At 41.1% G+C, this 12066-nt stretch overlaps 1 protein-coding gene across 2 annotated transcripts in view; it reads right to left on the reverse strand.

The window, feature by feature from the left end:
• LRIG1 (leucine rich repeats and immunoglobulin like domains 1) overlaps window positions 1-12066 on the reverse strand; it is a 74089-nt gene that overhangs the window by 24329 nt on the left and 37694 nt on the right. For both annotated transcript variants that reach the window (XR_013218335.1, XM_077276001.1), the window contains exon 3: window positions 9076-9150. Coding sequence is in view for 1 of the 2 variants with exons in the window: in XM_077276001.1 (XP_077132116.1) it covers window positions 9076-9150 (75 nt within the window). In the remaining variant the exon portion in view is untranslated. The remainder of the gene's footprint in view (window positions 1-9075; window positions 9151-12066) is intronic.

Below are 12066 nucleotides of genomic sequence, written 5' to 3' on the forward strand. Positions count from 1 at the left end.
CTTAGAACGCACCAAACAAAATTACTTGTGGAATCACAACCTGGAATTGATTAGTTTTACAATGGCGGAAACACCTTTAAAAAAAAATATTTCTGAAAAGAAAAAAAAAAAACTCAGCCATGATTATTTAACCTGTTAAGTGATTAAACTGTATTTTTAACCATGTAACTGGACAGTCCTAGAAACATAAAACAAAATGTGACTTCAACTCTCGTAAGCTGATGTCAAACTCCTATAGTTCCCATTCAGGCTGTAAAAATTCAGGTGGAATCAATGGTACCAGAACTTTCCATTTAAAAGGCAATGGCTATTCTAGTCTACAGATCTGTCTACTAGTTCAATATGGTCTAAGCCGGGAGGCTTAGAGGGAAGTTGGCCAAACTGGCTAACAATCGGAAGAGTATGGGGGTTCCTGATGGATGGTATCAGAGGAGAGAAGGATGGAGCAGTCAGAATTTCAATAGCCGAGTCTTTTGTTTTCAGGGGAGATTAGCGGCTGCCAGAGGAGTATTGCGCTAGCTTTTCCCGTTGAAAAAAAAACAAAAACAAAAACGCATGAACGTCAAGTGCCCAAGGGAGTCAGGAGACATCGTAGTTTGCTGAGCGATTGTTCAGCTGACCTATATCTCCTGTGAATGGTCAGCTTAAAAGGCCTGAAGTCGGCCAAAACCACTGACGTCAGCCGAGAGTCTAATCTGTATGGGAGCACACAAACCTTCCCACATGTTGGATGTTCCAATCCGGTTCTCTGGGGCAACTGGAAAGGGAGGCCCAGACTTCACTTGTGCGCCTCGGACGTTTCTTAGACTCCTCGATGAACGAAACTAGACTGAAGACCCTAAATATCAGATAAGCATCTCAGACATCTGGAGATCTGAGTTAATGTCATCGAATGTCAATGGAAATTTGCCAAAAAATAAAATGAAGATTCCCCACCAGCCCCGGTCAACGAGAGACAAAGCCCGTTCATTTTAAGCAAGAGACCGTATTCTGCCGAAATCTCTGGGAAGACAAAGGAAAACTTTGATATGGAGTTTGGAGCCACATGACTGTACTTGGAAGAGGGAAGCCGAAGCGTTTAGTAATATCTATCAGATGCATCCTAGAGAATTTCAAAGTGATTCACAGCTAAATAATTCGAAACAGCTTGTGAATCCCGAATACCAAATAGGGCAATAAGAACGTTGGAAATACCACCATTATTACTGTGATTAGGTGCCAGATGCATAATTGCTACCAAATGTGCCGCATGTAAGCAATTCGCCCAAAGTACTAACCTTGATTAAACTAGTTTGTCCCTAATGTGTAGCATGAGGTGGACGCCTTTGTTAACAATAATTGCGTTTGCTGCTCTTTTTTAGTGTTACTCAGGATTACATATTTTAGGCATTAAGCGTGCATTACGTTGAAGCCGTTTCGGGATTATTGTGGTTAGGTCGAGGTTTACGAGGTGGGTTAAAAGCTTAAAATTTTAGTGATCTGTAATTTCAATGTCTAATAGAAGCAAGAGATGAACAGATAGAGGATAGGGGAAAAGATGGAGAAAACAGAAGGTTGCAACGTCGTAATAGTTGTACGCGGGTGGAAGATAATTCGAACCACGCGTCGTAATACGGCACAGGACAAAGTGGTAAAACGACAGAAGAAATGTTGGCACTCAGTCTTCGTAGGATTATTACTTTATTAGGAATCAGTGTACCACAACCACGCGCATCGGAACATTTTAAGGATTTTGTCATTTTTTGCACATGGAAAGTAATGATCCTAAGACTACGTTTTCTTTTCGACATATTTCCTTGGCTGCTAAAGCTACCATGCACCCAGGATATTATTGAGGCAGGTGTGGCGAGACGTCATTTTTTGGTTTTCAATATGATAAAACTAATGCAACGCAGGCGTCATCATCTGATGGGGAGATTAAGAGGTTTTCGAATATATGTGGAAGGTCCAGAATGTGAATTTGAGGAGCTGTGCTTCCATTTGTGGTCATGACGTCATTTCCTAAAGCTCTAGTGTGTGTTCCTTTTTCTTGAATAACCATTTAGAGGACTTTATGCTTACCACCAGTTTCAGAAAACTTTTCACATGTCAGATCACATGAGGGTTCAGGTGAAGCAATCCCAACCGAATGCTGAAAACCAAGAAGCAGAAGAGGTCAGCTAAGACTTGTGCCTCCATGGATGTGTCCAACTCTTCAAAAAAAAAGAGACAATGCCCCTTTGGTTTTGGTGAGCGTCTCAGTGCCCACACCAACTTCTGACGTGTCACTAAAATATATCAAAAAGTTTCTGAAACTGGAGGCATGTTTTAAGAATGAGGAACATTGAGTAGGTTTTGTTAGTTTAGGGCATCCATCAATAAGCCAGAGCTGAAATGTGCCTGGATTTGCTCGGCCGTGTTTCATATCTTCTTACGTCCGCAGACACGGGAGGACTTATGGACACGTCACTGAAGCTCTTTGCCCAGATAGGGCCACCATTTGGAAGAAAGATGATCATGATCAGTCTACAACATTGTTTTCCGAGGGGAACCCTTCTATGTATTATCCATCTGTATTGAGTTTACTTATGCGGTCCTACAGTCTTTGAAAGCCATGAAATGTGGGGTGTTGAATAAAGTAGATCCCATGGGAAACAAGAGTGTATTAAGTGTGTATTTTATACGTTTTATATAGTTCAATGCATTCATAATGAATAAAACGATGCAACCAATAAAACCAATCATCCGTAGAAGAGTAAAAAAAAAAAACAATGCCCGATCTGCAGGCTGAGATTCCTGCCGTCTGCAAAGCAGAAAATCCATTGCTGAAGTCTACGCAGTCTATTTAATTGCAGCTTAATGCAGATTGATCTGGACATTAATTAGCCTGTAAAACAGATTGATTTTTTAATAGAGTTTTATACTCTCTGTAGTGACAATACAGACCTATTGATTTAGTTTCAACAGTAAATACTCTGCAGAAAGCCGCGTAGCCCTTTGTGAACCATCTAATCCTATTTTCCACTGCCTTCACCCCTTTCTTAAAGTTTGGTTTTTCATTCGATATGTAATTAGTAACCTTTTATACTGGTGGCCATCGGGTTCAAGCTCCTTATTAATTACTGCTCAGGAAAATTCAATGGTTGCAGATGTAAGAAGAGAGAATACTGAAGAGTAGATGCTACTGATCGATGAAATTTCTCATGAGTAGCTCTTCTTCAGGATTCCAAGAAGGAATAGAAAATGTCCCAAATGGTAAATAGACTATTTTAAGTAGGATTAAACATAGTTGTATATTGGGCAGATCCCACAAATCAGTGTAACCACCTGTCCGACTGAATAGGCCACCAGTTTGGCAATCCCAAGCCTGGTAGTCTTTTCACTTGAAGGTGAAGGACAGAAGCTCATCTGGGTCTATATCCAATCTTTCAGCAAAACGTACAAACACATTCAGTGGTTGTGTGTACAAGGACCAAACGGTTTCTTTAGTACACCCTGATCTGAAACCTCTATAATGCCTGCTGCTGAAAAGATAAGCTATGGAAAAATAGCTCTGGTGACCCCCAAAATTGCTGAAGAACACCCCCACCACCTCGAAAAAGTGACCAATACTTTGTAATTCTTTAAAGGGGTATTCACAAAAGTGATACCATTCGGAGATAACATATGATTTTGGGAAGCCCCTTTGGGACAGGATCCTATAGTGCCTCATTCTCAGGATCGCTGGGGAGTCAAGAGTCAACCTTCTGCAAATCAGTAAGTTAGGCCCTATCCTATTCCCAATTTCGTAGATACCAGTCTAACGCTGCAGTTTTGTTGCCATACAGTCTTGAAGCCGCCATACATGAAATTACAGTCGGATAAACGGGGGATCGGTAGACCCTTCTGCGGGCAGCCATCTGGGTAGGCTCTCCCTTACACAATGCTAGTTTGGTCAAATGATTTTATGTTTTCTACGAGAAAGATGTCAACAGAAGTGATGAGCGAGCATGCTCGGAAAACGCGTTAACCAAGCATGCTCGGGTGTTATTAGAGTATGTCGGGCATGCTCAAGTAATATGTCCACACGGCTGCATTATTCATGGCCGTTAGTCACAACACAAGCGGCGACTCGAACATATTACTCGAGCACACCCCAGATACTTTGATAACACAATATCCGAGCACGCTCGCTCATCACTAGTCAACAGACATCCATGGTGACAGCCTATCTCTGGGAGACATTACGATAGGTAGTCCAAAATCGAACATGCCAGATCGATATTTACCCCCCTGTCCCGGGGTTTCCTAACACAGACTGTCTGCCAACCCCATTGATATCAGCAGGTTCAGCCGACATTAGTCTAATGTGTTTAGGGGGAGCGCTTTAATTCCAAGGTTTGATTAAACGGTACCTGCCCAACAAAGATTTTTATTTCCCTACAAGAGACTAAAGGGGTTGTCCCTTAACGATACCTTCCCCAACTGTGCTGTAAACATCAGTACGTGTTACTTATTCCAGAGTCTTCCACCGATTTACAAGTTTACCAATGCCGATTGAACACATGGTGGCTTCTTGACTCATTTTTTGACACCTTCTGGTACTCACAGACTTGTGATATACTGATAGACATTAAAAAAAACTTGCTTACATGTAGTCTATGTAATCAGTGGGGAACACCAAAAACAATGGCAACTTCAAGAGAGCAATCAGTGGGCAGCTTTGAGCCAATAGTAAAAGGAGTTTTGCACTTTAAGTACCGTAGACTCCAAACTCTGTCATATACCTAAAAGTAACAAAGCAGGTACTCGCCCTCCCCAGGACTATCGCCGCCTCCCCGCCATTGCTTGGGTCACAGTGTTTTCGCTGTAGCCATGTGTTATGTCGACAGTACGCATCACCACTGCAACCAATCACTGAGCTCAGCAGCTTGTGCCGTCTACCTCGACGGTACCCACTCTGCACATTTGGGTTACACCTTCCTTAAAGTGAAAAATTAAGTGTTTTTACTCAACATTTTAGAAGGTTCCGTAAAATTAGAAGGGAAAAAAACTTTTTAAACGTTTTATAAAGTTTTTTTTAGAATTCTAACAAAAAATTATATAATAGAATTGCTTAAAAAAACTGATGGGCGGTTTTATTTATTCCCCACCCCCAACTCTTTGTCACTTTCCTAACAGTGACCCTTTGAAGAAGAGTTTTTCTGCTTTTGAAAAGCTTCTACTTTCTGGACCGAGGATCCATTGAAAGCAAAAAAAAGACAAGAAAACAGTGGGAGCCCACACTTGTTTAAGTCGGAGAAAGGATCCTTTGGTACAAGTGCTGGTGACTGGAACACTTGGGGACTTTCTAAAAACCTCCTTGAAGTTATATTGCATTGAAATGTGGGCTTTCCTTTATCCTGAATTATAAAAAAAAAAAGAAAGAAAATTCAAGGCATCTTAAGACTTATTTTTCTCCAGATCCCGACAGTCAGCATTTACTTCCTCACTGCCGAGCCCCTCGGTGTTTGGGAAATAGCGGGGGACGGCTAATTGACCATTTTCTATTAAACACAAAACATAATAGAGGAACATCTGGAGATTAAAAGAAGCTTTTTGAAAAGCTCTGACTTCGTTTTCGGCCAAACTCGTGACAATTCTTTTCAACAAAACACAAAGCGCTTTAGAATCTGGTATTAAAGAAATGAGAAGTAAACAAGAAATCCTAAAAAAAATAAAAAGTTAAATAGGAAGATTTATCAACACTCTCCAGACAGTGCAAACTTTCACTAGACAGTGCTGAAAGGTGCCAGATTTATCATATTGGTTCATGCCATTTCAATCAATCTGCTGTATTTTGGAGAAGTGCTGCCGATTTTGGATTGTAAGGTAGAGACTTGGCCATAAACAGATTTTTTTTTTTTTAAACGGTTATTAATTTGAAGAAATCCCTGTCGGCGTCCTTCAATAATCACCCCTTTACGTTATATGCTGATGAGGAGCAAGTGCAGTAGATCTGAAGGCTGTACTTGGTCTTCTCCTGCCAGTCTGGGTTTTGCCGGCCCCTCCACCTGCCTCCGGTCTTTGGTTGACAGGACACTGGGTTTTCAGTGACCTGCCACGTCTGATCAAAATCTCGCGAAGGCGCCATCATTGCCGGGGAAGGGGCATTAGCAGTAACTTCCACATGACGTAAGTGAGCTCAGAAACCGATCTGTGCATGCGCCGCCCGCGGCAGAGGTGGGGTCTGCATAAGGCTTTGACCTGAGGAGCCAGGTCGATGGAAAAGGAGAGAAAAAACAGAGGCTAGTGCATGGGCTGGCAAATAACCAGACTGGCAGGAGAAGTCCAAGGATAGCCTCCAGCCCCGCTGCACTTGCTCCTCATTACCATAGAACTTCAATGGGTGATTAGTTGAAAAACGAGAACCCGAATTAAAATAAATAAAGTTATTTTTTGTTGCTTTAAATGGTTTATCCAGGACTAATTTTTTTATTTTTATTTATTTATTTATTTATTTTTTACTGTGGGCCGAAAAACAAACAGGCAGGTAATTGCCAACTACATGCCTATTTATACCCGGCACCGGCATTGACTTCTCTTGCCAGCGATTCAGCTGCTCTATGTCAACAAAGTAGCGGTTCCTCTTCTGAGCTGCTCTGTCGACGGGGCGTGACTGCTGACGTCATGCTGATTGACAGCCAGTTAGGCAATGGGAAGCCGACTGTCAATCAGCATGACACCAGCAGTAACGACCAGTCGACAGAGCAGAGTGGAAAAGAAGTTGCTGCTGTTGATGTGATGTAAGCGGAAACTGCTGAATCGTTGGTAGGATCAGTCTGTGCCGGTAAAGATCGGCATCTAGCACAACGGGAAGGCAAGTAGGTGGCAGCTACTTGCCTGTTAGTTATAATACCCATAGTAAAAAAAATAAATAAATAGTCCTGAATAAACCTTTAAATCTGCATGAAGGCGCCATTATAGCCATGTCTTTACAATCCAAAACCCAGCCGACAGGTCCTCTAACTGTCTAGTGCAAAGGTACTAATACACAGACTAAATTAAGCAAAATATGCCGATATTGGCGGGATCAGCAGGCAGGCTACAGTTTATAGAGGCCTCCTGACTCGTCCCCACTAGATGATATCAAGGGAGAGAAACAGCGATTTCCAACAGCAATTTTTTTTATTTCCGTCAGAAAACCACTGATGGAGGAGTCTCTTATATCGAACACCGGAGCCGAGCGTTCCTGTATATAGGCGAGTCGGAGGAGTGATCTGCCCGCCTAATCACCGTCCAATGAGTGCGGGGGCCTTATGTTTGCACCACCTATTAGTTGGCTTACATTTTGCCAAAATTTTTGTGCCGTGCATTTTTGGTGCACAGTCTTATAGGTCAGACCACAGTGCTCTTTTCAGCCCGCTTGTCAGACAAGGTGCAGAAAGCGTCTAAAACCCAAATATGGCGCCACTAGTGAAATTCTGGCACATTTAGCTTCACACATACCGTAAATACACGTTTACAAAAGTCATCCTCCAATTTTAAAATTGTTCACGGCTATAGGAAAGTGGAAATTTGCCAACTCCTGAAATCGATCCTACAAGACTTTAATCGTTTATTTCTAGGGTAGAACGGATCGATCTGCAAGATCTCCGATAAGACTTTGAACGGCCGAGGAATATGAAACTTTCAAAAGATTTTCTATAAAACTTATTTTTTCAAAAATATTTTAGCATTAGAATTTAATAAATTTCAAATAATCATTGCTCGTTAGTAATTCCGAAACAATACAAAACATTTATGGAACAAATAAAAAAAAAGTCTTGAGTTTACCCAAGGGACGACAAGATATTGGCGAGGACTCCGAGCCTTAAGAATGTGGCCATGTTCCAGCGTCAATCTCAGGTCTACGAGCTATTGTAACATTTTTTTACCGATGGAGCAACATGCCGAGTCGTTTTTTTTATTCCCCACTTGAAAGTAAACACAGGTGAGCAAATTGAAACGGAGGGAGAAAAAAAAAAAGAAAAAAAAAAAAAGAAAACAAAGGTGAACGTATCAACCTCAGACAAAATGCCGATCAATAGCGCTGTCGGATTAAGAGAGTAACTTCTGTAACTAACGTAGAGCAAACAACAGAAGACTTTATAGTAGAAGCTTTTCCTGGCGAAGATAAAGCACAAATCCAAATGTTTAATGAAGCGAACAGATCTTCACAAAACACATTTCACCGGATCTTGGGTTCCAATATCAGAGCGGTTATAGCGAGGTAGATACCAAAATGAGCAGTTCACATTGGTCAAAAAGTCCACCCATAACGAGCGTCAATTGGTCAGCGATTGTTTGAAAGAAATCTTTCTTACTATGTAATCTGACAGCAGCATGATGTAGTGCCGGAGACCCCGATTCTAGTGACGTGTCACTTAGTTTACTGGGTGCAGCAGCTGTGATAGAATCACAGTTTTCTTGGCTGTAGATCGTGTATAACCCCGCCCACATCCGATTGCCAGCACAAGACAGAGGCCAATCATTGGTGGGGGCGTGTTTGGACCAGGAGGCACGAGACAACTAGTCCTGTAGTGATAATCTCCTGCTGATAAAACACTGATTTTACTCAAAACAACAGCCCAGTAAGTGGTAAATCGCTGGAATCAGGATCAGTGTCCCTACATCATGCTGCTCTCAGATTAGTTACTGACAGATTCCCTTTAAGGCCCTTACACACAGGCTGACACAAACAAGGATAAGGCCAAAACGATCAATGCAAAAGCAATCCATCATCAAGTGTTTTTCTCACTCGTCAGATAACGACAGCAATTTTTCACAAGAAAAAACGATCATTCAGGCAATTATCGTCTGTCATTAACGTTTTTGTTTTTTTAAAAAATATCGATCAAAATTAGAATTACCAACCTAAATTTTTGTTGTTGGTTCGGACAACTTAGCCAAAAAATCATAGAAAAGCAGCGTTTTTACAGACCAAAAATCAAAATATGTCTCAGAATACCAATTCAAGTTTGTCCGTCTGTGCAGACGATCATTACATTACAAGATGGCGCCCAAACACAATAGATAAAAGCGGTCGAGCTTCACATACGCAAAATAATGTTACGTGGGGTCACGAGTTCAACTTACAGTGAAAGGCTGAGGAGTTGTGAGGAGGCAGATCCAAGGGCGGGGAAGGCACTTAATTCATTGTAGCCCAATTGCCTAAATGAAAAATACAAAAAACTATGATTATAGACATAAGGCCAGAAATAGCAAACGTTACAAAATCGTACATTTTACACATTTTTGAATGACAAAAAAGAAAAGACGTTTTCAGTTTTACTTCTCAAAATGACATCAGTAAAATAAAATATTTTAAAAGGGCATTTAATCAGTAGTATCAACCCTCCTAAGTAGTCTATCTGGGCATGTAGGTCATATTAAGCTGAATAATATGATACCTTCATATCTGCGATCCAATGTCTTATCTACATTTTTCTTAATGTGTAAATGAGCTGTTAAGATCTATGGGCCGGACATAGATCTTCCCGAGAATCTGCCTCCAGAGCTTATTTTAGATGAACGGGAACGTTACTAGTATGGGACATGCAGATCAGGAGAGCAGACTGTCAGTCATTACATGTCTCACACTGGTACTTATTGGCTTTAGTGGTGATGCTGCAACACCGCTGAGATAATCACTGCAGTGGTCATGTATTTTATTGCATGACAAGTATTTGATCACCTACCAACCAGCAAGAATTTTGGCTCTCACAGACCTGTTAGTTTTCTTTAAGAAGCCTCCTACTTTGCACTCATTACCTGTATTAATTGCACCTGTTTAAACTCGTTAACTGTATAAAAAAAACACCCATCCACACACCTCTCCACCATGGCCAAGACCAAAGAGCTGTCTAAGGACACCAAGTACAAAATTGTAGACCTGCACAAGGCTGAGATGAGCTACAGGAAAACAGGCAAGCAGGTTGGTGAGAAGGAAACAACTGTTGGCACAATCATTAGAAAATGGAAGAAACACAAGATGACTGTCAATCTTCCTCGGTCTGGGGCTCCATGTAAGATCTCGCCCCATGGGGTAAGGATGATTCTGAGAAAGGTCAGAAATCAGACCGGTACCAAATGAGAGGACCTGGTCCATGACCTGAAAAGAGCTGGGATCACAGTCTCAAACATTACCATTAGCGACACACTACGCCGTCATGGATTAACATCCTGCAGGGCACGCAACGTCCCCCTGCTCACACCAGCACATGTCCAGCACATTTGAAGTTCACCAGTGACCATCAAGATGATCCAAAGGAAGCATGGGAAAAGGCCATGTGGCCAGATGAGACCAAAATAGAACTTTTTTTGCTTTTTTTCTCGCCATATTTTGGGGAAAAGGAGAACACCACCTGTCCCAATCGTGAAGCATAGTTGGGGTTCTATTCTCATACTTTGGGGGTGTTTTTCTGCAAAGGCGACGGGACAACTGCACAGTATTGAAGGGAGGATGGATGGGGTCATGTATCGCAAGATTTCGGCTAACGACTTTGTTCCCTCAGTAAGAACATTGAAGATACGTTGTGGTTGGGTCTTCCAGAATGACAATGACCTATGATAAAAATTACAGCACCCTTTCTTTGTAGGTGGGAACATTTGCAAAATCGGTAGTGTACCAAATACTTATTTTCCCCACTGTATGTATGTATGTATGTATGTATGTATGTATGTATGTATGTATGTATGTATGTATGTATGTATGTATGTATGTATATATATATATATATATATATATATATATATATATATTCATATCTATATCTATCTATCTATCTATCTATCTATCTATATTTTTTTTTTTTTTCCAGACACGCGCATATATACACACACACACACACACACACACACACACACACCGGTACATATAATTTTATTTTTTTATTATAAAATAAAATGATTAATATAATCATAAATTTATTCTAATTTTATTTTTTTGCTAAATGGTTTACTAACATATATGAGCCTTTTGCACCTGTGAACACAAGGAAAAAAATGTACCTTGTCATTACACTGTATTTTTAACTGCGGAGGTCATGTGTTGACCTTCGACCTTAGGATCAGCTTTCCTCTAAAATCTCTTCCACATCTACAAATTGCTATGTAAATAAAGGCCGGAGTGCAATCTGCTGGTCATTAGGACAAACTAACCGAAAACGTGCACAACATTTTAATGCTCACTTTTTTAAATGAGCAGCACATGTTGGTAAACAATTAAAAAAATATATATATAGATCTACATGGATACAAGTAGTAGAAGAAAATCATTGTATCTGTCCAATGAGCTATTTCTCCAATTAAGGCAATGGTTTGTCGGGTGATTGGTGGCTCAATCTTCGGCCACCCTCCTCGATTCTCTTGCTCGTCAGTGGCATACTGAAGCAATTACCTGCTCACTTCCAGCTCGGGAATGTAAGGGGGCACCTCCGCACCATTTGCTGAATTAGCAACTTTACTTTATGCTTTTAGAACAAGATTTTCCCCCCAAGTTGCACATTTTGAGGCAAACCCCCTCAGATGAAAATAATAGAGGGAACCAAAGAAAATAATTAACACCCCAACAGATATCCGGTGGTGGTCTTCATTTAGTAGGAACCAGTCTTCTAAACTAGGTACATTTCAGAACATGGGATGTTAATGAGGTGTTAAACTAATGTAAATGTTTTGCACAGTGAAGAAGGCTGAACTATAAAGTAAATGGATGGAGGAGATGGAGCACATTCTGCATTTTCAACGGACTAGAAAATGCAAACAACATCGCAATCTGTATCCATTGAATACTTGACAAAACCTTCTTTAGATAAATATTCATGGGCATGGCCTCCTAGAGAAGATGCAACGAACATGAAAGTTTAACAATCATTTGAGAACAAGTATTGATTGGTGTAGGCCCAAGTCCCATGCCCCGCACAGATCGCTAAGGCCAGGTGGCAGAAGCAGATCACTCGGCCCTTTCTGAGCCCCTAGAAGTACGGGCTTAAACTTATGAGAATTTCCACTGCTCGGTTGGCTGTTGAACGAGAGAGCCAAGTGGATCCTCTCATAGGGTTCAGATGAGCCCTTCAGATTCGGCAATCA

Source organism: Ranitomeya variabilis, chromosome 8 (assembly GCF_051348905.1).
Source record: "Ranitomeya variabilis isolate aRanVar5 chromosome 8, aRanVar5.hap1, whole genome shotgun sequence".
NCBI lineage: Eukaryota > Metazoa > Chordata > Amphibia > Anura > Dendrobatidae > Ranitomeya > Ranitomeya variabilis.